At 35.1% G+C, this 25,420-nt stretch overlaps 3 protein-coding genes and 1 long non-coding RNA gene across 5 annotated transcripts; 2 read left to right on the top strand and 2 right to left on the bottom strand.

Moving 5' to 3' along the window:
* The first annotated feature begins 266 nt into the window (after positions 1-266).
* Positions 267-1,180, top strand: LOC103938804 (aquaporin SIP1-1-like). The gene has a single exon (XM_048578152.1). The coding sequence runs from the start codon at positions 344-346 to the stop codon at positions 1,064-1,066; it is 723 nt and encodes a 240-aa protein (XP_048434109.1). The 5' UTR covers positions 267-343; the 3' UTR covers positions 1,067-1,180.
* A 987-nt stretch (positions 1,181-2,167) lies between these two features.
* On the bottom strand, positions 2,168-4,302 carry LOC103938803 (5'-adenylylsulfate reductase 1, chloroplastic-like). The gene is made up of 3 exons (XM_009348846.3): positions 4,149-4,302; positions 2,840-3,336; positions 2,168-2,658 (listed from the first exon to the last, which is right to left on the bottom strand). Exons 2-3 carry the CDS (start codon positions 3,293-3,295, stop codon positions 2,464-2,466), a joined length of 651 nt encoding a protein of 216 aa, XP_009347121.1. The 5' UTR covers positions 3,296-3,336; positions 4,149-4,302; the 3' UTR covers positions 2,168-2,463.
* A 6,591-nt stretch (positions 4,303-10,893) lies between these two features.
* On the top strand, positions 10,894-13,664 carry LOC125474424. 2 transcript variants are annotated; one of them, XR_007255977.1, is made up of 2 exons: positions 10,894-13,076; positions 13,176-13,664. It is a non-coding gene; the product is annotated as an uncharacterized LOC125474424 (long non-coding RNA). The 2 variants fall into 2 exon arrangements; XR_007255976.1 differs by having other exon boundaries at positions 13,179-13,553.
* A 10,004-nt stretch (positions 13,665-23,668) lies between these two features.
* Positions 23,669-25,168, bottom strand: LOC108867037 (uncharacterized mitochondrial protein AtMg00810-like). Its single transcript, XM_048577680.1, has 3 exons — positions 24,925-25,168; positions 24,488-24,678; positions 23,669-24,397 (listed from the first exon to the last, which is right to left on the bottom strand). Exons 1-3 carry the CDS (start codon positions 25,166-25,168, stop codon positions 23,669-23,671), a joined length of 1,164 nt encoding a protein of 387 aa, XP_048433637.1.
* Positions 25,169-25,420: the final 252 nt, after the last annotated feature.

Here is a 25,420-nt window from a genome sequence, read left to right as displayed (position 1 = left end):
CACAATTCTGTCAACATTCAAACCAAATGGGTCAATTATTTATATGCTGTCTAAACCACCTCACCCTTAATTTAAAAACGTTAACGTTTTGCTCGTGTATTCCAATAATTTTGGTGGGTAGGCAAGTGGTTGGTGTAAGATGCCCACAAGTGCTGTCTAACTAGGCTCTACCAATCCAATCAATCTGATTTAAACGTAAGTGCTTTGTTAGGTTTAATCGACGGCTGACATTTATAGTTCACATGTTGTTCTCCCGCATCGGTGGAACACACCACCAATATATACAGGTAAAAAACAAAACAGATTCAACAGAGAAAAATCAGTGGAGCAAAAGAAAGATAAGATGGGGGTGATCAAGGCAGCTGCAGGAGATGCAATTTTGACCTCTATGTGGGTGTTCAGTGCACCCAGCATGGGGGTTTTCACATCCATCATTGCCTCGTTTCTTGGCATCCAAGCTAGGTCTTTGGTAGGTCTTTTCATCACCACAATAATTTCGACACTTGTGGTTTTAATATTCAGCTTGATTGGCAAGTTGTTGGGTGGTGCCAGTTTCAACCCCTCCACCACCGCCAGTTTCTACGCCGCCGGCCTCAATCCCGGAACTTCCCTCCTCTCCATGGCTGTTCGGTTCCCGGCTCAAGCGGCCGGCGGAGTAGGCGGTGCCAAGGCAATTTTGCAGGTGATGCCAAAAAAGTACAAGCACATGCTTAAAGGGCCTTCTTTGAAAGTGGATTTGTATACTGGTGTTATAGCTGAGGGGGTGATGACTTGTGTTCTTTGCTTTGCCTTGCTTGTGATTATACTGAGAGGGCCTAGAAATCCAATTGTGAACATATGGATGCTTTCGGTCACGACGCTCGGATTGGTGGTTGCCGGAAATGGGTACACGGGGCCTTCCATGAACCCCGCCAATGCCTTTGGGTGGGCTTATGTGAACAATTGGCACAACAGTTGGGAGCTTTTCTTGGTTTATTGGATTGGCCCCTTTGTTGGAGCAATTGTAGCTGCTTTGGCTTTTAGGGTTTGGTTTCCCCCACCAGTACCGAAGGAAAAGAAAGCTTGAAGAAGAAAAGAACATTAGGTTAATGCATATATTCGATTCAACAGCAAGATAGCTGGCTTGCTGTTTGTGATTCTCTTCCCTTTCTCCCCTGAATGAATGATTTAAAATTGTGAATTTTAAGACTCAGGTTATGGGCTTTAATGATTATGAAGGCCCTCTAATTGGTCGTGATTTCAGCATTGCTTTTTTGGTCATCTGCATTTCAAACGGAATGAGCACAGGCAAATCTTTCACTAATTCCCAACTATATCATCAGAAACTAGAACTCAAAGACTAATAGAAACCACAAGGACAAAAAATTTGATTCACGACATTAATAAATAGACAATTGGCTAAAATGATCAAAAGATCTCGTGTATTTCACCTTTGTGTTTTGAAGAGTTGTAAACAAAAACACTTCCTTTTTATTTGAAGGCATCAGGAAAGAAACAACCCCTTTTCCTTTCTCCTCTTTTTTCTTTCATAAAATTTCTCTATATCTGCAACTTGTCTAGAAAGGCACAAAAATGCAGAACTCAAAAAGCCATCAACTCGCACTTAAAAGAAAGAAAACACAGAGTTATACACATTTAACCTCCAAATCAAAAAGTTTCTTTAAGAATGGAAGCTCATAATTATGCATGATCAACTTGAATTTCTTCTGGGTTTCCTTCAGAAGAAGCGATTTGGGATCTCTTCGCTTTGCATCCCTTTGCGTCATTTTTTGGCCTATTGAACCAAACTACACATCAGAAACGTTTCTGATTGATATATCCTCTACAGACATACAGAATTTGATTCATGGCATTAATAAATTTAAAAGGATTTGTGGTACAAATACAATGCTGCAGCATGCTCCCTTCAATCTCATTGACATGCAGAAGTAGGATGGAGGGTTTCATATTCCGCCTTCCCTGTTGTTTGTACCCAAATTTCCGAAATGAGGGAAACACCTATATGACATGAAACTTATTTCCGGGCTGCCGAGCATGGACTAACCAAAGTGATTTCTCATTCTCAAAGCCCGTTTTCCCACGAACCAAACGCAGGCTAAACATTACACAAAGTTGAACTTTTAACACCCTAAATTTTATATAGTTGAACATACAAAAAGTTAGGAAGTTCAGAACTCAGAAGGAAAACCATCTAGCTCGCTTAATTAAATATTGGAAATTATAGGAAATACAAAATCTACAAATTAAAGCATAAAATCAAACAGATTATTGTTGCTCACAAAAGCAAATAAAATGGAAAAATACAAAGCAGGACTGCCACCATTATTTTATCGAAGTTTAGGAAAAATAAAAGGGGCAGACTGTTCAAGTGCACTATTACACATGAACAGAAAAGACTTGAAGTTGCTTAAAGGGGAACTCTTCAGTAGAACAATCTAGAAACTCCCTAGAGTTAGAGAGATCCTAGTGTTTCCATACCAGAAGATCCATGTGGCATTGATCATGACCGTCAATCATCATCAACAAAAAGAACAGATCATCGTCATCAGCGTGAACCTTTTTGGAGGAGGAGGGTGTAAGCATCTGGCTTGAACTTGCCCGATCATGAGTGCTTACCATCTGCCCTTCTTCCAATTCAACACGTGATTCTTCCAGAGCCTATTTTATTAACAAAATAGAACGCCAAATAATTAATTAATCCATCGAAAAAAAATCCAAATTATTAATGGTGTTTTTATTCCAGCAGTATTCTATTTAATCTAATCTAAACTATGGACAAATTAATTTAAATTTGGGTGCAGTTGAGTGAGTACATTGTTTCAGAGCTTGACTATCTTACCTGGCAAATGTGGTACCAACGAGTGAAGGGAAAAACAAGCCAAGGTGCAGATAGGCTCTCTAGCTTGAGAAAACTCTCATTGAATTGGGGGAGCCTTGACTTTTGTTTGACTTCGACGTCTCCTATCTTTAGCCCACACTCTGTGGCCTTATTTACCTCCTCCGGCCACCACGTCCCTTCTCTTTCATCATGACCGAACAGGAGTAGTGGCATAATAATATTGCATGGCTTGAATTCTGCAGTCGACAGAAATTCTTGAGGAAAATGCAAAGTAACTGCAGCCACCTCCATGGCTTGAACTTGAAGGCATTTCCAATAATATTGGTGCAGTATTTCTTGGCAGCCCATGATTGCTATTTGCTGGTTCCATTTCATCAGTAAGCTGCCATTCAAGTCCTCGTCAACAAGAACTCTACTACCAGAAATCGGGTTTAAGATATCGAACAGGGCAACCATTTCTGTGCAAATTCAATCACACTGTGACATCCTCAGCTCCACTGAACAAGCCAGATATGCATATCACAATGTCAAATTTCTACGAGCCTTTGGAACATTGTATCTTACACAAACTACAAAATGAATGGCAAAAAGGAACAAATATATATATATATGTGTGTGTGTGTGTGTGTGTGTGTATTATTAAATCCTTTAACCGGAATTAGACTGTTCAGAGTATCAATTCCACATCAGGAAAAGAAAAAAAAATCTTGTATGAGCTTATAAATAATTGGGTGGAACCTTAACTTCTACATGGTAATACTAATAGAGCAGGTTGTGCGGCATGTGAAGCCCAACGGTCACACGTGCTCCATATCACCCAATTTGTGTTGTCTACGTGTTAGACTTGAAAATTCACAACATGTGAAGGGTCATGTTAAGAGCATCAATCCCACATCAGGGAAAGAATGAACCTTGCACGTGTTTATAAGTAATTGGACTACTTTCCGTTTTTATAATGAAGCTTAACTTTCTTCAACTATAATTTAATTTTGTTTCAAGAAAATACGAAGGATTATTTTCAGAATCCTTAATGATCAATGTCCTCCAATAATATTTATATAACAAAACTAAGAAAACACTATTTTTCTAATCAAAGTAACATTCCCTTGATTGGTTGTTCAAAATTCTACTCCTCCATTGGAGCAATCCGAATACGAGACCAAATAAAACACAAGAGAAAATAACCAAAATCCAGATATATAGATTGTGCACTAACGCCTAACAGACAAAAACCAATATGTAAATCACACGTATGTGTGTGTGTGTGTGGAGAGAGAGAGAGAGAGAGGAGAGGAGAGAGGAGACCTACCATGGAGCTCAAGGAAAGAGGTTGAAGAAGTAGAAGGAAAGGAAGTTATAAGCAGCAGCAGTTTGAGAGCGAGAAGCTTCAGCAAAGGCCATGATCATATATACCATGACTATGATATTAAACCCTCTCTTCTTTTGTGATGTCTTATCTGACCATGAACAAGGTTTAAATAGTAATCAGCACAAAATAAGTAGGTAATGTTTTCAGATTCATTGAACCTGGCCCTGAATGGAGCTTGACCTTGAGCTCCCACTACTTTACACATGAGCATAAGGAATATTTATGGACACGCTGATGATCCTTATAATGTTTCAGAACCCCTTTACCTATACTATAATTTAAGAGTATAATTTCTGTCAACCTCTTTTGAAGAAAGAAAATTATGTCGTCAACCGCTTAATAAATATAAATATATATATATATATGTGTGTGTGTGTGTGTATGTATGTATGTATTACGTAAGCATAGCACATATGCATTATTACTAACATATATTATAACAAAAAGATCATATAATGTATCAGACGATCAACATCACTTACTAGGTAATTTAATTGCATTTAGATGACGCACTTGTCAAATAATCAAACATATATTCTCGAACGTGTAAGTAAATAATTTTAACTACTATAATTAAAAATCATTATATTGCGTTATTCTGACGATATTGAGAGGTGAGAATTTGAGAACAATACTCTTGAGACATCGCGAGAATAGCTTTAAAAACTTGAGCTATATACAAAGTTATTGCCGTGCATGTGAGGAATATGATGATTTGATTCCCATTATAATTGTCAAACTTTTCTATTCAAAAAAGGAAGGAAAGGGTTTGTATATGGGAACCCTGCATTCTTTTGCAAGAGATTGTATCTGCCCACAAGGATAGTCTCCATTCCAAGAGGATTGTGACACTGTCATATTGGCATATATACTAGTTTAAAAAAGAAAATTCCAAGAAAAAGGACCAGGCTACATGACAGAATCTGAATTAGGGTTAGGATGTATGGCTCCTTGTGGCTCGAGGATGTCCCTCATAGTTCTCTCAGCCCATTTTTTGGTTGGATTTGCCTTTTTTTTTTTGAAATTTTTTTTTTTTTTTTTTTTTTTGTTGAGACTTAAAACTCGATGGATAATATTTGCATATCTCATGATCTATTTCTTGAAAATAATGTCTTTTTACTGTATAAATTTTATAATTAGAACCGTTAAATTCTTAATCTTCATTCATGTCTAAAAAATGAGTTATATGGCTCCCATCTATGAGCACATCTAAGAACTCTTCAAAGTGGTAAAAAAATAATCACCACTTGAGCTTTGAAGAGCATGTGAACAAACTCAATTGGCCATGTGTTTTGTGAAGGCCGCTGCCTCACATCAATTATGGCATCGGCACCCAACGGCAAAAGCTACAGGCACTAGACTTTTTCTTCCTTTTTTTTTTTTTTTTTTTTTTTCACTTTTCAGTTCAATTTCTATTGATGGAATAATCACTGATGCAATTACCTCTACAAGGGTGGAGGAGAATCTTCCAAAGATTGAGACGGCATCATATGCATAATTTTGTTTCTTTTTATTTAGTAAATCTCACATCACAAAACATACCCATAATTTGCTGGTTTTCTTTTTAGTTTTTTAGAGGAAATTTTATTGATATATATAAAAAAGTTACACTGAGTTACAGGGAGCATAAACATTATCCTTCAAAAAGCAAGAAAAACAAAATACAGGAAATTAAAGAGAGGTACATAAACCTTACCCTCTTGAAAAAGAAAATACAAGAAAAAGGAGGGGGGCATAAATCTTACCCCTCTTGAAAAATAGAATACAAGAAAAATAGGGGGACATAGGATCAAACCTCTCTAAAATAAAACCCAAAAGGTAAGAACTTGCAAGACAAGTTGCCAAAAAAAAAACAAAAAAATCGAAAAGGATTAGGTAAAAAAGAAAATAGGATGACTTTGGATGCGGTCCCTATTTAAACGTTCTTTGATTGAAACCTTGTTGGTTTTCGATTTTTTATTGAAGTCCCTAAAATTAATGCAATAATGCATTTCTATGTAGGTTATTATAAATTTTTAAATTAAAATTTGATATTTGTAGTTATTTATATTAATGAGATTTTAAATAAAATCCATAATTTGTTGAAAATATTAAAAAAATATACTTAAATAAAACCCATGATTTGGCATTACTTATATTAATGACATTTTACATACAAAAAATTGGTAATTTTTATACAATACATTTTATACAAAAATAGGTGATATGTTGTATATATTGGGTACATTTCATATATATATATATATATATATATAAAGGGTACATTTTACATATAGGAAAGTGGTACATTTTTAAAGACAAATGGGTACAAATAAGAGGTCAAAAAAATATGAGTACAAATAAAAGTTTGAAAAATATGGACACAAAATAAATTAATATATGGGTACAAACTAAAACTGAATAGAAAATTGGCACAATTTACAAAAAGGGTTGCAAATTAAAATGGGTACAAACTAAAAATAAAAATATATAATACAAAATTTAGCCATAAATATAAATATATCAAATGTAATGTTTCTAACACTAAATGAATAATTTAGAAATAAAATTTAATTATCTTGATATGTAAAATATTTTATTATTGAAATAATTAATGATGTTTATTAAAACCAAGGGACCTTGATTAAAAATTGAAAAGGAATAATGTTTCAATCAATGGAGTTGAAAAAATAGAGAAATGAGAACCTAATTTCTCCAAGAAAATATCATATCAAAAAAGGGAGACAAAACTGCAAACCGGCATGCCCAGAAAATATGAATGCAAACCCATATTGGTTAGTTAACAAGTGCGTGCGTGTGGTCTTTAGTTTGCCGAGCTTAGTCACGTGGATTTGGGAATCGATGTTGGGGCAATAATGTGTTGAGGACATTTCTTCTAGCATTTGAAAAAGAATTACCACCAAATCGAAAACTAGCTGGGTTGTGTATTGTGAAAGTTGATGCCCCATGGTGCATTTGTGTAGTCAATGCATGCTATATATTGAGAAGCTAATTTAGAGTGTTGAGGCCTTGAAGATGGGCCTTGGGTCAAGACACATACCAAACCCCAAAGCAGTCCAATCCATGCCGTGCAATCCAAAAAAGTAGTCCAGTTTTAGTCCACTCCAACGCGCCACAACGCCCACTGTACATAAATGCAGCAGATCAGCAGATGTAAACTCCTAAAACATTTGGTTAAGTTCTTGATTTGCTCAGTTATTTTTGGGAGATTGCCGTCGGAACACATTGTAGTGCAGGGTATCTAACTTAGGGAGGTGTATTCAATCGGAATTTTCTTGGGTTGCACCCAACATTTGCGTAGAAAATCAATTAATCACTAATTAACTGTACAAATATCAGTAAACATTCCAATTTCTTCTTATGAATAATCCCACTTGAAAACGGATCCGTAGTTAATTTGTACACTCAATCAATAAATTCTTTGGGATTTAGTTTGCCGAGCTTAGTAATGTGGACTTCTAATAGAGGGAATAAAGGTATTGAGGAACCTGAAAAACCTTAGGGCATGTGCCTTAGGAATATTATATGCAGAGTTAGCCCCTTAGGTCTGAGGGTGTGCACGAGAGTGAAAGTGGAAACTACACCTACAACTCTAACTGGGCCCTTGCCCGGCTCGCTGGGCGGCATTGGCTTTCTAGAGCAAAGGCTCTAGCAATGCATATAATTGCGTAACATGACTTAGTATCTTCGGTTGCTCTAGTCTTGACACACATCTCATTATTTTGCATGTGTTTATAAGTAATTAGAATACTCCTCATATTTGGTTTTATGGTGAAGCCTCAACTTTTTTCAAATAAATCGATCATTTGCTTGGACAAATGCACTTCAGCAGCAAGGTACAAGTCTTACAGATTCAAGCTCCAATTTAGATCATGTGATGCCGTTCCAAAGAGAATGACATGGCAAGTGCAATTCTCTATGCGGTGACATATATGACCTTTTTAATCCGAATTTCAACGTTTACTAGGTTAAAACACCATTATAAGTTTTAATGATAATTTTGATATTTTGATATTATCGTATTCTGTTTTCTATTAGGATTCCTAGCAAGTCCAGGGTTGAGGTAGACTTTAAGTGGTGTTAGGGTCATATCTTTCATATTATTCAATCTTAAATTTTGAGAATTTTCTCATGCTTTCTAATGGTTTCTTATTTTCTAATTTGATTCTCATATAAGATCCTTAGATTGCATGATAAGAACACAATATCACAGTTTACTGGTTTAATCTGTCCCAAGATATGCTGTAACAAATAACTCAAGAAGCTGAATTGGGTACATATATACAGAACAAAGTTAATTAACCTAATTTGCGTAGTCTGCTTAAACTACCCTAACAATGTCTGTATGCTCTCTATAACAGCATTGCCAAACCATATATATATATCTAGGTAGTTGGATCATGTTGCTGTCTAGCTAACCAGTTGGATACAATGATGCTAAGTGCAGGGAATTTTGTACCCTCGGACAACATTTTCCATTATATATTGGGGTTGTACCTACTCACCTACCTCCAGAAATCATCACATACTTGGATTTAGCTTTAAGACTTTAATTGGGTAAGTGGGAACCAAGTCCTTGGAAAAGTTCGTCCAATATTGAGTAGTCGGTAACAAATAATTATGGAAATGGATCATCTCCAGATTCCTTTACACCAAATCCACCTAGTTTGGGATTTGGGCCGTTGAAATTTGATTCAACGGCTACAAACAAAGGGCCTTTTAAAAGTTATAATAACTGTAGCTGTTGGATCAAAATCCAACGGCCTGGATCCCGAACTAGGTGGAAAGGGATCTAGAGATGATCTCTTTTCAAAAATTATAATCTCTTAATTCCATTTTGATTGGTCAATTTGGGGAAGAGATCCTCTCCGGATCTCTCCCACCAAATCCTAGGGATCCAGATATCTGGACCCTTGAAATTTGATGCAACGGCTACAAACAGGGGGCCTCTCTAAAAGCTATAATAATTGTAGCCGTTGGATCCAATTTCAAGGGTCCAAATCTCCGAATTCCTAGGATTTGGTGGAAGAGATCTAGAGGGATCTCTTCTTGTCAATTTGTATATATGCTTCTAGATCATCCCATAGAGTTCTTTTCAGCTTAATTGGGATTCCACGGCGAGTGCATCGGTAGACTTGGCCAGCCCTCTTCCCTCTTGACCAAAACTAGAACAAAAAATAAATAGTAAAAGAAAAATCAAAATCAATGGTAGAAGGGCAACTTCAAACTACCCTCTACTTTACAATGGTTTCACTTTTTCTTGTAACCATGAACACTACGTGACAAGCATTTTATTGGATGGGTAATACACTTTTTAAGCATGGAACAACATCTATCAAATATGTGATGATATTAGACAATGTCTTAGTTGCAAGAAAGTTTTTCTCCTCCTTGACATCAAATGTGTGATGCCGGCTCGTTTGCAAGTCCTTTTAAATTGACTAAAAACTCTTTTGGTGAATGGGTTCTTGGATTCTATAAGGACTTGAAGTGCATTTTGGAAGAAGCACCAGTTATGTGCTTCTACCAGTTGGAAGCACTTCAAGTGTTTTTTCAAGATTCATTTGCATAAATCACTTTCATCAAAAAATGTTTTCAGTTATTTTAAAAACACTTCCAAACACACTTGCAAGAAAGTATTCTTCCTACTTGACATCAAATACTTAGCTGTATTTGAGAGTATATCTCTTGTGAATATAGCACTCATTGTTGGATATATGTCAACAATCTGTGATAAACTTGTATATGCTAATAAATAATAAATATTGAACATAGTATGAACAATGAAATAATATTAAACAGAAAATTTGAAGATCAAGACTTGTGTAGCAATGTCCTTGAAACAGAAATTTTGTCCCTACTCAGTGCTTGTAGTTTTACGGACGTCTGCTTCATTAGGATTCAACGATCTAAGTCAGGAATTCCAGCACCGAAAAAATTGACTTCTGGCGAATTTTTGTGTGGTTCTCTCAGAAATGATGTTTATGATTGTAGAAGAAGAATGGTGATTTTCTGTGTATTCTAAATGCCATGCAGATGGATGTATATATAATATGATTATGCTTGTTTGCAATAGGTACGAGGAAGGGATGCATCTGTCGGGAGACATCTTCTCAAAGGAGTGTTGTGCTCTCTGCATTTTTTTCATTGGCTTCAGACTTCATTTAAAAAGATGAGTCTGTTCAAAAATAATTTAATTAAATTCAAAATTAATTAAAAATAATTAATTAAAGAATTTAATTCTCAGAGCCCCAAGGGCCAATGCCCATCTTTTGATAAATATTAATTAATTAATTATATATATATATATATTAATTATTAATTAGTACACTCCAAAGCCTAACCCCAAGGGTGAGCCCAATTTTAGTCTCCAAGGCCTATCACTCTAATCACTTTCTATAAGGGACAAAACCTTATTAAATAAGAAAACCTTTTGGAAATGGCCAATGTGGGACAAAGAAATTTCTACTCAAAATTTCCAACACTCGTCACCAGAATGAGTGCCATATTTACTTGACGAAATATATTTTGGTTATATGCAAGAATCTCTCCTATTTGAGAACAAACAATGAATAGCCCTACGTGGAGTCCCTGACTGGTTAAGGGATAAGCAGAATAAAAATTCGGGATATGTATGAGTAAAAAATTTGGCCAAATTGGCATACGTACATAAACACAAAAAATCGTTTCGAGTTGGAACAGGTGGGTTTTATGAGCCTTCGGCTTTTGCTTCCCTTTAGGCAGCAGGTGATGTGGGCGAGATGCCAAAAGCTAGCTAATAAGTCAAAATAGAAGAAAGGAGATAAATGCATCAAACTGATTTTTGTCTATAAAAGCATCTTTTGAGAGAGAGAGAGAGAGAGAGAGAGAGAGAGCTGCAGTTGGGTTTTTCAGCAGTTACCGAGGAAGAAAGAGGCAAAAGTCCGGTTCAATTTCAGGTTTTGATGGAGAAAGTTGTGAATTCATAACGAAGGTATTGACGCGCCTCAATTTGAACGCGTGGCTAATATCGGAGACTTAACCATGCGATTTTGATTGAGCCGCGTCAATATCTCCTCTTGCATCTCTCTCCATCTATCCTTTAAACTCAACATCATATATTCATGGTATGTTGTTGATCTAAATTATCCCCCTTCCTTCTTTGATTCCTAGTCCCATCTGTTTCTCTCTGGGTTTTATTAGAAACCTTTGAATGATTTAAGCGCTAATTTTTCTTTTAATTGTTGCTATATATATTCTTTAATTTGCATGCTTCCTATTAGATCCATATACTTTCTCTGTATATGCAATCAATTAGGCAAAGAAAATTGAAATGATTATAATATACAAGCATATATAATCAGCTCATCCCCGCTCGCTAGGGTTTGCTCCTGATTGATACCATATGTGAGAGAGAGAGAGAGAGAGAGAGAGAGAGAGAGAGATAATTATTTGGAAATTGTAAGGGTGATGAAAAAAGCATGATGATGTAGGTGATTGTCATTCAAGAGAGTAGGTAGAAAATTAAGGGCAGATGCTCAGGTCGGGCCATGCCCTTCTCTCCCACCATATCATTGAATATTAAATTATCTTACGAAATTTTGAAAGATCCATCCAATCTTTTCAAAACTCAAAAACAAATAAAAGAAGAAAGCACGTTCATAGTTTAATGCAAATGAGATTTTCAAATTAGTAGCTTATGCATATGTTAAATAAAATAAATCTGGCAGGAACCTTTTAATTATTAAAAAATACAATGTCATGGTCTAAATGTTCCAATTGTGTTGTGAGTACCGCATTACACTAAAGCAGGAGCAATGCTTCAAAATTGTATAATTTTTTAAGATCGTGTAATCAACTCATCATACAAGCATGATCACTGTGCTTAGTTTTGTATATTATCCAACACACACACGCATATATGTAACCAATGTTTCAAAATTGTAGAAATATTTAATTTGGGAAAATTGACTAGTTAGCCACTTGGCTTATTTTTAAGCATGTTTGTTAGAGCTTTTGATATTTTGTCTTAATGTTTTCTAGTGAGATAAGGATTATGGTCCTTTCATATTTTCTGTTTTGATTAGATTGCTTTCCTGTTTATTTCTGAATTATGGGCATGCTCACTTAAAAGAAATGAGACAAGGAAGGAACGGGAGAACTTAAAAATAGGGGAAGTAAGAAAAGAGAATCAAATCAACTATGAGTAATTAATTTTTAGGTATTTGATTACGGATTTTAAGAGAAAACAGACATTTTTTTTCTGATTCACATGTGTTAGTAAACACATGAAATTAAAGTTAAGAAGTTAAATGATTCTCATACTTATTTTTCAGTAAACGCTAGAAACTAAAGAACCAAAATAGATTCAATTCCTATCCTTGTAACTAAAAATGCACGAGGTGTTTATATCATGTTGTAACTCAATAGAATTAAGTTTGATAAGAGTACTCTTGTCACGTTATGTAGTCGATTTGGAATAACATTATGAGTTCGTAATCAGTTTGTTCTTTTTCTAATTCTTTGATTTTCTGTTGCTTTCTGTAGCATGTTCAAACCTATTGTGCAGGACCAGCATGTATAAAGTGTACCAAACTTTGGCTGTTACCATTGACTCGAACACATAAGATAGAACAGTTCACACTTGTATATACCTTGAGTTCTAAACCAATTTCGTTTTCACTAGAGGAATATAACTGATCTAAATTTCAAATGAAATTACAGAAAAATCTAAAAACGTTAAAAGTGAAAGAGACTTGGGGAGAGAGAAAACAGACATATGCATGCAGGTCTGTCAATGAAAGAATTGTTTTAATTCGATAAGGTCCAAAGGCTTCAGGAATCTCAGATCCAGAACCTAGCTGGTGAAGTGGGAACCATAACTGCAATGTGAGTAGGTCCTACGATCCTTTTCTTTCACTTGGCTTTGCATTAAACATTTCCACCATCCCTGTCAATTACCAAGTACTAACTTCTAGCTCTACCTAGAAGGTTTCTCCAACGGCTGGTCTAAGGAATCAATGTGTGCAGTGTTGTATACTCGTGGAGATATATCATCGAAGGAACAAGCAAATCTCTCACAAAACGTCCAATCGAGTCGTCATATGTGTGGTTTATGGAAAGAAACTTTCATGTATCCGATCATATATGTCTCCTTGTTTATATAACATTTATCAAAAAAAAAAAAAAAAAAAAAAGAAAGAGTGTGTTGTGATTTACTTGTTTGTATATGTATGATCTTTATTTGAAGTAATGAATGAAAGAAAGAGTGTACATATGAGTTTTCTCAATTTGTTACCAGACAAATTGGTTGGAAAACCTAACCTTTTTATTTACTTGTTTATAATATTTTGAGAAATTATTGTCTGTTGAGTTTTCGTGCTTTTACTATGATCACATCACATGTGTACGTGTAATAAAATGTGTTGGAGGCTAATTTCATGTTTATGGAAGGACTAATGTACTTTCGTTGTTTCTTGTCATGTGGTCTTTCTCAATTTACCATATATCGATAACTACCGACATACTCACCATATTATTGATACAATATCTTATACTTCGATTGCATAGAAAAAAGAAAACGGTTCGGTTTTGACTAATATCATTATTAAAACTGAATCAAACTAAGCCACTGAAAATTGATTTGGTTTTGTCGGTTTAAAGCCTATTGAATACATTAATAAAAAAAGCTCAATATTTGAAGAGTTTTAATTTTCTAAACATCCACTAAAGAATAAAAAACATATGAAATTTTAATTATTAATGGTCATTACAACTAATAATATGTGTATGGTAAAACCTTTAAATAACCTATAATAAGTTGACATTGTAAAACAAATAAATTAATAATTAAAATGAAATTGACAACAGAATTTAAGTGGTTCACTCCTCAAAACTAGGCTACATACATAAGTCTCTTGAATATATTGAATATAGAGTTACAAATAACGTTCGGTTCAACACAATATATTTTCTCTCTCAATTCATTCAACCCATCTAAGGAGTACTTGTGCTCTTTATATAGGCTCTTAATGAGCCCCAAGTCCCTGGGCTCGAGTCTTTCACTACCTTTGCATTTGCGCAGGCCCACTTGCATGCTTTCATGGGACAATGAATATCAAGCACCTTGCTCGGCTCTAGAGTTGGAGGAAACTTATGTAAGACATATTCTGAAATCACAACAACAAGACATTAGGATCACAAATAAATCAAATCAATATGAAATAGAGATCAACTAATTATATTGAACTTATCTGTAGAATTTGGAAGACATGATTATGAAGATGAAGCCATTGATGAACTCTAGGTTGTCTTCTCCTTCCAATACTCCAAAATATCCCTCTACTATATGAATAGGTTTTAGTATTATGAGAAATTCAACGTATGGAAGCAAGGACTTAACCTAGTATTTATATACCATTAGGGTTTCTTATTAGCTGGCCTATTAACAGCTAAGAAAGTCAACCCTATCACCTTGATTGAGTCCAATCATGATGTAATATCTTTGTATTTAAACCTCTAGATGATTCTCCTAGATTAGCTGCAATGATTTAAGACTCCACAATTCTTACCTAACTAGGACTCTTAATTTACTCGAATTGCACATCACTGAATAATCAAGTGATTTGTTCCTCAAGTAAACCAATTGTCACACATTGCCATGCACAGAACTTTACAACCTACACCCAAGCGCCATAACTATCAGCCTTTATGTCCTATCATAGGTTTCTGCTCTATTGGATAGCCGCCATGTGGCCAGGAGTTGATGTTTGAATAGGCCAATCCTTTTGTTTTTGAGACCTTGTGCGTAAAGTTGTCAGTGCATCAACTTGCATCTCGGCAGTCAGAAAGTACTTTATGGGGAAACGCTCGGCCTAGTTGCTAATAGGCAATATGGATGCCATGTGCTCCCATATCGCTCATGATCATTCTCCTACCTTTATCAAGCCTTGGCCTTCTTTTGGGCTTGTGTTCCTCGGGCATGTCGGGGCTGGAAAGAACCCTAAGTTAACAGGTTTTGGTTGGTTTCAAAACTATAAAAACCAAACCAAACCAAAAGTAAATTGGTTCAGTTCGATTTTTAAATTGTCTTACTTTTTACTTGGTCAAAATAAACCAAACCGACCAATATAATTCAAATTGGCTTGTTTGGTGTCCACTCCTAGATATCATCTTATTATGTGATATGATCCAAAATTTTGACCTACTTTTCAATTCATCATTATAAAACTTTTACTATAGCCTCTTGATATGCAGAACAATTTACATGACATGAGTACACAAGCATGTGGCGTCCCCTCTCAATAAAACAAAAACATGTGGACAAAAACTTAAACATATTTTATCTTTATTTCATTGATGGGTGTACCTATGTCATACAATCATTCTTCTTGATATGCCTTCAAACGTTCATTTTCATTTTTAACCCTAACCATCATTTTCATTTTTAACCCTCTAATCACTAATATTGAAACAAAAGGCACTGTGAACTAGTGGTACTTTCACTTTACATGTTTCCATAAACCTTTATAATGAAAAGAAGAAAAAAAAAAAGCAAAGATTTGAAGAGCCAATACTAGGAGAAGTACTGAGTATGACAATTGTGTCACATGACCTGCCCGCCCAAGACACACAGACAAGACCTTAGCATTTAGATCTCACATGGGCACATTTTGATAGACCTTAATGAAGGGTCTCCTATGGGCGTGTCTTGGACAGAAAGATACTGCAATGCAACTACTCGTATCCGGGACCTTCTCCCAAATCAAGGAACTTAGGTCATGTTACTTAATAAGGTGATATCACGTCTTCTTTTGCTTTTCATATAGAATTTTACTCATAACCATTTTAAAGTATCAAAATATAGTATCAATAATATGAACTAAATATCGGCAGTAAAATTTTTTTCTGTATTATTATTAATATTAGGTAGTTGGACATGAAAAATGAAAAAATTAAAGTTTGGCCATGTATTGATGTCAGAGAAACATCATCAACAGCATCAGCTGCTGGTAGAAGGGCCCCTTGTGAAGAAGATACAAGCCAGATCTGTTAGATTTATCATTTATGGGGCTGTTTGCAAGGACCCATGTCCATCTTTTAATTTTCGATGATTTGATTGAGTCCTACTTTTCTCTGCTCCATTTGCCCCGAGTCCCACTTGGCAGATATGTTTGAATTTGGGCGAAAATCATGGCCATCTTTGCTAGTTTTTTAACCTTTTTAATTTAAAATTTTCACTTTCAGCAGGGTCCTTAATAATTTGTGTGACAATTTTCGGAGGAACAATACTTAATTACTTAAAAATGAGTAGGAATTCATACTTAAGATTTTTAATGTTTTAATTACGAAGTGTTGTGCTTGTGATCAGAACCGTTCATATTATGAATTACATTGTAAAGATCATCTTTGTGAAAAAAAAATTAAAATTAAGGTCGTTTAGTCAATCTATTGTAGCAAATGCATATACGATGTGTAATGCTTTTACCAATACCGTTCATTTGTTTTTAAAGAGTTTAATGATTAAACGACCTTAGTTTTAATTATTTTTTGCATAGGTGATTTTTATAGAATGATTTATAATATGAAAGGTTTTGATTATAAAATACGAGATTCTATAAATTGACAATAAATAATTTTGAGAAATTTTGAGTAGAAGTCCTTACTCATTTTCGAGTAGCCAAACAGTAGTTTCTTCCTTTCGGAAAGCTAACTTTTGCAAGCAAAAACCCTTTTGTTGTAGCTGTCTTGTTACTCTTGTTCATTCCAAACAAAACATCTACTACTTTTTTTAATCTTTTGCTAGATTTTGTGTTTGATTCGTCAAGTTGGTCAATAAATTGGTAATGATGACCTAACTAGATAATTAATTAAGAATATTTATACTTTTATCTACTTAGTTTACACATTTTTGTGATTATTATCATGATATTATATTGTAGAAGTAGAACGCATCTTGATTACATACATATAATGAACCATTTTTTATTACTTGAAAATTGCAGTGTGACACATATACAGATGTTGTAATTATAAACTTATTACATACTCATATCAACTTACACATAAGATTACAAGCTATCAAACCCAACAAGCCCTTTACCAAAGGGATCCCCATTTTTGGGTAAAAATGGGAACTAGTTGTGCGGCCCACTCTACGTCGAAATCCAATAATCCGAATCGTCTATTTTGTAAGTGTCGATTTATAGATCATTCTTGCAAAAAATTCAATTTAATCCGAAATAATTTGCCTATTTAATTATCACGATGAAATTTCATTGTCTCTTATAGAACAATATGTTCGTCAATTTTTTTGAACTCAATTAAATGTCTCACATATTTCCAAATTGGCTAATATTTTGTAAGGATGATCTACGAGGTCTAACTTAAAAAATAGACGGTTCGGATCGTTGAAATTCGTTGTGATATGAGCCCCACGACTAATCCCTATTTAAAAAAAGGGTAAAGTACAAAAAACTACCTTAATTATTGGTCTCACGACACTTTCATACCTCATCTTTTTAAAATGACAATGTCATACCTCATCTTACGAATTTGTGCCAATGTCATACCTCCGTCAGTTTTTCTGTTAATTTCTCAGTTAAATGCTGACGTGACTTGATTTGGGACCCACTTTCTATTAAAAAATTATTAAAAACAAAAAAAAATCATTTAATATAACAATACTTCCCCTCTTCGCACCCTTATTCTTTCCTCTTCTTCCCCATATCTGCTGCAACCTAGAAAAAAAAAAAAAACTCCCCACCCCCCCCTCGGCGCGCCTTCTCTCTTCTCCCCCCATCTTCATCTCCTTTCCTCTTCTTGCCCCTATCTGCTGCAACCCTGAAAAAAAAAAAAAAACCAATTGTCTTCCCCCGTACCCACCTCCACACCACCCTCTTCCCTCCTACCCTCTTCCCTCCTTTACACACCCCACTCCTTAAATCCACATCCATTCCCCCCATTTTCTCTACACCCAGGTTCTCTACCTGCCAAATTGGCCTGGTGAACGGGATATGGGTTTTTTTCCTTCTTTTCTTCTTCTTCCTCCTCCTTCTTCTTCTTTTTGGGTTGCAGGGGGTTGGATTTTTTTTTTGGGGGGGGGGGGGGAGGGGACGAACTGGGTTGGGGTATTTTTTATCTTCTTCTCCTTCTCCTTCTTCTCCCAGGGGGATGGGTTTTCAATTTATTTAATTTTTTTTTTTTGGTTGAAGATTAAGCAGGGAAGAAGATGAAGATGGGGAGAGAGAGAAGGGGGAGGGGGTGGAAGGGACGAAAGGTTTTGTTTTTGAACTTTCTTTATTATTTTATTAATTTTTTAATAGAAAGTGGGGTCTGTATCAAGCCACGTTAGCATTTAACTGACAAATTAACGACATGCTAATGGAAGGTATAACATTGGCACATATTCGTAAGATGAGGTATGACATTGCAAATTTAAAAGATGAGGTATGAAAGTGTCGTGACATCAATAATTGAAGTAGTTTTTTGTACTTTATCCTTAAAAAAAATAAAATAAAGATCTCTGCTTTTAAAGGCCTCTGTCAAACCAATATACGAAGGAGACATGATCTTAAACCCTCATGCTGTCAAACCTCAAGTGGGCCAAATAAGCCATGGGGAGTCAACGTAGTTTTAGGGCCTGCTATCGTTAAATGAAACTTATCATAAAATAAATAGGGTTTTTATTCCAAATGATTTTTGAAATTGACCCACTCAATCAAGATGATTTCTGAAATTAAAAATCGATCAATGTAGTTCCTGAAAATAGCTGTTGCAAATCAAGGTGGTCCTTCTGTCATAATTCTGTTAAAAATTATGTTAAGGATTGATGTGGCACATAAATAGGTCACATAAATTTAATTAAATATTATTATGTGAATAAAAAATATTTAAATAATAAAAACAAAATTTTTTTTTAATAATTAAAATCTTAAAAAAAAAAAAAAAAAAAAGAAGGAGATAATTGAACACTGTTCATTGGCTGCAGGTCTGCTGTCCTCAAATTTGTGTCTCCTACTATGTCTGATTCGGATTCGTCTAATTTAACAAATACTTAACAGGGTTAATGTTAAACCTAAATCTCAAACCCTAACTCAACCTTAACTATTGCATATAGAAGAGAGGGAAAGAGGAAGATAGAAGGAGCAGAGCTCCAATATTTTTTTGTATTGATTTCTTTTGTAAAATTCTGATCTAACTTTTTACATCCAAAGCATGAGCTTATATATAAGTTTCCACTACAACAAATTGCCAGCTGGCAATAACTAATCACTCTCTAATACTCATATTTAGTCTGCTATTACATCACTAATTGTGATCGAGATACAGGATCATAACAGTTAAGTATTATTATTTTGTGTTAAAAAAAATAACAAATAATAAATTTACAACAGACTGCTAGAACGCCTGAGACCCAAGTGCCCCCTCCCCCCGTCGTCGTCGCCGTAGGCTACTCCCTTCCTCCTTGCCTGCATGGAAACCTCTGCTTCTTCATTAGCGACACAGTACTGGCTCGTCGAATTCAATCCAATCCGTTCCGTTGCAATTGCTCGGCCAGAAAGAAGAAGAAAATTAAGGTTGAGAATGGGGATGATCGCATAAAGGATGAGAAATTAAACCTCATCAAGGCACTCAATCTGCCCAAAAAGGCAGCAGGATTGGTTCGGAGTGAACACCCATCAAAGCGTTTGGCGGTGGAAGTTGGAGGCGAGGCGGGTCGCGATTCGGTAAACAAAGGAGAGAATGAGAGAGAGAGAGAGCTGAAATAGAAGGACAACTGGGTTTGTTGAAGCTGCTTTGAAGCTCTCCATATTTTTACTGATTGGGTGGTGATTTTTTTTTAATTTTATTTTTTTAATAAAAATAAAAATTGTTTTTTTATTTAAATATTTTTAATTCACATATAATAATTAATTAAATTTGTGGGATCCATATACATGCCACATCATCATATAACAAAATTTTTGACGAAATTGTGATAGAATGATTACATTGATTTGCGACACCTAATTTTAAAGATCATCTTGATAGAGTTGATCAATTTCAGAAACCATTTGTGATAAAAATCCAAATAAATATGATAAATAAAGGGCATGTTATAAATATGTAAAAGTTAGAGAGATAACATTTTTAGTGATAGATACGAGGCAGATATAAAGTACCACACCATAATTATAACTTAAGTGGATGACAAATAAAAGACGGAGGAATAAATGATGTTATTTATCTTTCTTTCTTTTAGTCTATATGTTTTTCTCTATGATTTTCTCTGTGTACCTTGAAAGCATATAGAGTGCTCTATTTATAGAGCAACTCCAATACTGATACATTAATTACACATTAAAAATTACAGCACTCTTTTGGAAAATGTAATCTCCTGCATCCCCAAAGTCAATTTCAATCTGTTATGGGAATTGACAATGTGTGTGTGTAGTCATAAACAATGCCAATGTTAAAAACCAATCTGTGAGGGCATTGAAAAAAACTCCACCAAGACACTATGGGCATTCACTACCCATCAGTATTTTCAACAGAGCAATGACAGGTAACAAGTTACAACATTTTCCTATTGACTTTATAGGTGTATTTTTTTCCACTATTCTCAAGTGGTGATAATTTTCAGCAACTTACTTACTAGTTACTACTATTAGATAAATTTAAATGTCGAGATCTATGTAAATCAAATGTCCTCAATTTCTCAAGAGAAAGCCTTGAAATTGGACCGTCCAACAGAAACCCAAGATCTTAAAGCTGTAAGTTATAAAACCCGACATGAAAATTAATAAAACCAACATTTAATTTGCTAAACCGATTGTTGTGGCAGCATATGAGCTTAAAGCCTGGGGATTCTCATTGATTCAAATATATGCAATTACAAGTTTGACTTTTTTTTACAATTAGAAGAGATTAGTGGGATTTGAGACCATCACATTTTGATAACAGATGACTTGGGTCATGGTGGAAGAAGATGAGGAAGTTGGGAGATGGAGGGCTACAACGATGAAGAATAAAGAGGAGAGGGATAAGAGTGGTGGGACCTGGATAAAACAAAAGTGCAGTGGTGGGACTCCTTTTTAATTGGTTACCTCCTCAAAGAGATCAACTCCAGATCTTTGTGTCGAGAGTCTGCGGACTGAGACATTTTCACCGTTCAAAAGATAAGGAGATTGAGACCGTTCAAGTTTTTTAGTTTTTATGAATTGGGACAGTGAGATGCGCTAATAAAAGTTGTATGATCAAAGTTGAGTGATCCAAATCTCTTGATCCGTGAGGTTCGGACAAAGAAATCTAGAGAGGGTCTTAATTCGGTTACCTCCTACCATTTTTTAACTTGCATTTTAATTTGAAAAGAAAAAAAAAAAATAGTACCTCGACAAATTTAAAATATCGTCTTGTCAAAATAAAAAAACTTTAGTTTTATGCATTGATATGTCTATATTTCTAATCACTCTCTTACAAATCAAAACGTTTAACGTTTAATATCCTCGACTGCAAATCAAGTATCTCATATAATTAGAGAAAGATTTTACACATGACAAATGCATAAGGGTAATTTTATATGAACCCATATAACTTCTCTTTACACCCAATTTATTCTCTACGCCCATCTTATTTGTAATCAAACTATTAATATCTCTTTAAACCCTAATTTACTATCTAGACTACCCTCACAAATCTAATTCAATATGTAATTTAGTTTTACACCCATTTAAAAATAAAACTCAAAAGCAAAATATATGTTCTCTCTTCTCACATTCTCTCCTCCAATAAGTCCGTCGTCTTCCCTTTTGATTCTTCATGATTTAACAGAAATCGAAATTAATAAGAATTGGCGAGAGTTAATTTATCATTTAGGTTTACAGGAGAATGGCATAAAGCCATCCTTGTTTATGCAATCACCATGTTGGAAAATCTTGGTCTTCCGAGGCTAAGTAAAGGAGTGCGTGATTACCATGTTGGAAAAGCTTGATGACACCCTTTTTGGTCACTTTCTGATGCTTTTATGAGCAATTTGGTCATGGAACGGGAAGATTGAGCAGTCCAACTTGACTTGTGAGTCATTATAGCTATTGGACTAGTTAGTTTCACGTAGGTTTTAACTCCTACTGCCATAGGACCAACGAATATCTGTAGAAGTCGTGGAAATGCAACCGAAGTTAGCGGTTTGAATCTGGTGCTGCTGCGATAAGGCTACGAGATTGATTCATCCATAATGAAGCCACCCACTTCACATTTTTTGGGAACCACAACCAACTCTTAGTTGAAATGAGTTCAATTGTTTATATATAGAACGAACTACAGCATATATGGCATGTTAAAACTACTTATTTGCTCCACAAGGCTTCAAAGGTGGAAGAGGGTTCATTTGTTTATATAAATCAATTCGTACCTTAGTTGGAGGATCCAAAACTTCAGGTCACCATCCATTCGTAGAAAATAGCTTGCTCTTGTCTTACGATTTTAGCCAAATAGAACGTTAGAAAAGATTGCATGATGGTAAATGTTTAATTACTAACTGTGGGTTTATTAATCAATTTTAGTTTTATTGTTAGTTTCATTTTGTACTTAATGCTAATTATACAATAAAGTAAAAAAGCCAATTCATATTTAAAATTTAAATAGGATGTAGAAAGAGGTTACATATGTTTAACTAAAATTTCCCAACACGTAATTCACTTGAACTATCGCTACAAAACATCCTCAATGATTTTCTAGTGTACTTAATCAAATCGGATCACACAGCCTTCTTTTATGGAGCATAAGGCCCGAAGGCCCATCTAAAAAGCACAGAAACTTCGACCCAAAAACAAAAAAATGCAGACAGAGAGCATTATTAACCAAGCTGTAATCTCATAGAAGAATGAGATGTATAATGTTTGTAAAAGATAAGAAGAAGAATAAAGAAGATAGAGAGAGATAAAGAAGATTTAGAGAGAGAAGTAATCTTTCATGTATATATTTTCTGTAATCTTACATTCTTACAATCTCAAGACTATATACTATCTTCTATGAAACTTATTGTTTAAGTCACAATGTAACTAACTCTAACAACCTTCCTAATCTTTTGACAAATGTGTCCATATTCTACCATTGGATTACTATCCTTAACATCCCCCCTCAAGATTAAGAGAGGTGGAATCGAGACTGAGATTGCGACAATGAGTCTGAAAAAGAGGAGCTGATAACCCCTTGGTCAGTATGTCTGCATATTGCTCACTGGAAGACACAAACTAAACATGCAACTGCTTCTTTGTAACTCGTTCGCGAACAAAATGAATGTCAACTTCATTGTGCTTTGTGCATTGATGTAGAATCGGATTTAATGTTAATGCAATTGCTGACATATTATCACAGTACATAACTGGGGAATGAGGAATATCAAGATGCATAAAGGTCAATAATTGCTTAATCCAATCCAGTTCAGCTGTAGTAGCATCAAGTGCTTAATACTCGGCCTCAGTGGACGACCTGGAGACTGTTTATTGCTTCTTAGAGGACCACGAGATCGGATTTGAACCCAAAAATATCACAAAACCAGTAGTAGATCTTTGATCATTTGGGTCTCCGGCCCAATCAGTATCAAAAAATGCTCTGACAATGTCTGAATTAACTTCTAATCCTCCTCGAACATACCGAATACCCAAACGGATAATACCTTTTAGATATCTGTGTATCCTTTTGACTGCACTAAAGTGAGATTCCATGGGAGTTTGCATGAACTGACATACCTGATGCATGGCAAAGACTATATCCAGCCTAGTGAATGTTAGATATTGTAAGGCACCAACCACACTTCTATAAAAAGCTGGATTATTATAAGGTTTCCTATCATCAAGAACTAATCGATTATAAGGTAGATAAGGAGTTGAACAAGGCTTGGAATCAAGCATTTCAGTTTTTGTGAGGAGGTCATTAACATACTTTTCATGTGATAAAACCAAACCATCATTTTGTGAAATAACCTGAATTCCCAAAAAGAAATGCAGATGACCTAAATCTTTTATGTCAAACTCCTTTGTTAAGGCAACAATCACATCATCAATCAAGCTTGGAGCATTCCCAGTGATGATAATGTCATCCACATAGAGAAGCAATATTACAACAGAAGAGCCAAACTGTTTCACAAATAAAGATGGATCTGCATTAGTTGTTTTTAAACCAAGTGATGGCAAAAAACTTGTAAACCTGTCATTCCAGGCTTTAGGGGCCTGTTTTAACCCATATAGAGACTTGTGCAGTTTGCAAACATAGTCAGAGTGTTAAGGATCACTGAAACCTGGAGGTTGGGACATGTGCACCTCTTCCTGCAATACTCCATGCAGAAATGCATTCTTGACATCGAGTTGTCTCAAATTCCACCCAAAATAAGCTGCCATAGCCAACACAATCTTCACAGTTGTTGGCTTAATAACTGGGCTGAATGTTTCCCCATAATCGATGCCTTCCTCTTGATTGAATCTTTTTGCCACCAATCGAGCCTTATATCTCCCTATGGACCCATCAACATTCTTTTTAATCTTAAACACCCATTTACAACCAACAATGTTTTTCTGTGTAGGAAGAGGAACTAAAGTCCATGTAGACTAAGTATGAAGTGCATCTAATTCTTCTTTCATTGCATCAACCCAAACTTTACACTTCAATGCAGATTTGTATGTTGCAGGTTCAACAGTAGAAAGATCCACAGTCCCACTTTCCTAAACAGTAGTAAGGAATGCCTTCTTTTTAGAAATACCACTCTTAGATCTGGTTTGCATTGGATGCAAATTCAATTGAGGAATAGATAACACTGCTGGAATACTTTCAAATTGAACCCCAGAGACCATAGAGTTCTTAATTGGAACCTCAGGAGCCACAGGGATATATGTAGATGAAGATTGTTCACTTGCATTGATGGATTGTGAAGGTAGTAGGTTAGGATCAGTGGACAATGATGATGGTGATGATGGTGAGACTAGCACATTAGCAAGATTAGGCATTGATGGTTGTATACTTGGTTTTGACACTTGTGATGTATGGAGACTTGGTGCATGTGTTGATGCAATAACTGAATAAGGAAATTCAGATTCATCAAACAAAACATGCCTAGAAATATAAACTTTCTTTTTGGTAACTACATAACATAGGTAGCCCTTGTACTTTGATGCATATCCCAGAAAAATACACTTAATTGTTCTAGGTTGTAACTTTGTAGAGGTTAAGGGCTTTAAGAGTGGATAACAAGAGCAACC

Source organism: the organism of the source record quoted next, unplaced genomic scaffold (genome assembly GCF_019419815.1).
Source record: "Pyrus x bretschneideri cultivar Hongxiangsu unplaced genomic scaffold, Pyrus_bretschneideri_v1 Contig12, whole genome shotgun sequence".
In the NCBI taxonomy this organism is placed as follows: Eukaryota; Viridiplantae; Streptophyta; class Magnoliopsida; order Rosales; family Rosaceae; genus Pyrus; species Pyrus x bretschneideri.
This window is presented reverse-complemented; position numbering and strand designations above follow the sequence as displayed.

Bases quoted from the DNA above. Each gene is read 5' to 3' on its own strand.
- LOC103938803 (XM_009348846.3), bottom strand. From the start codon at position 3,295: ATGGTTGCCCTGTTCGATATCTTAAACCCGATTTCTGGTAGTAGAGTT. The intron at 2,659-2,839 runs GTAAGATAGTCA...TTAATAAAATAG, and splicing joins GTTGGTACCACATTTGCCAG to GCTCTGGAAGAATCACGTGT.
- LOC108867037 (XM_048577680.1), bottom strand. From the start codon at position 25,168: ATGCCTAATCTTGCTAATGTGCTAGTCTCACCATCATCACCATCATCA. The intron at 24,679-24,924 runs GTATTTCTAAAA...ATGGGTCCATAG, and splicing joins GCAAACCAGATCTAAGAGTG to GGAGATATAAGGCTCGATTG. The intron at 24,398-24,487 runs GTGCACATGTCC...GGGTTAAAACAG, and splicing joins ATGGAGTATTGCAGGAAGAG to GCCCCTAAAGCCTGGAATGA.
- LOC103938804 (XM_048578152.1), top strand. From the start codon at position 344: ATGGGGGTGATCAAGGCAGCTGCAGGAGATGCAATTTTGACCTCTATG.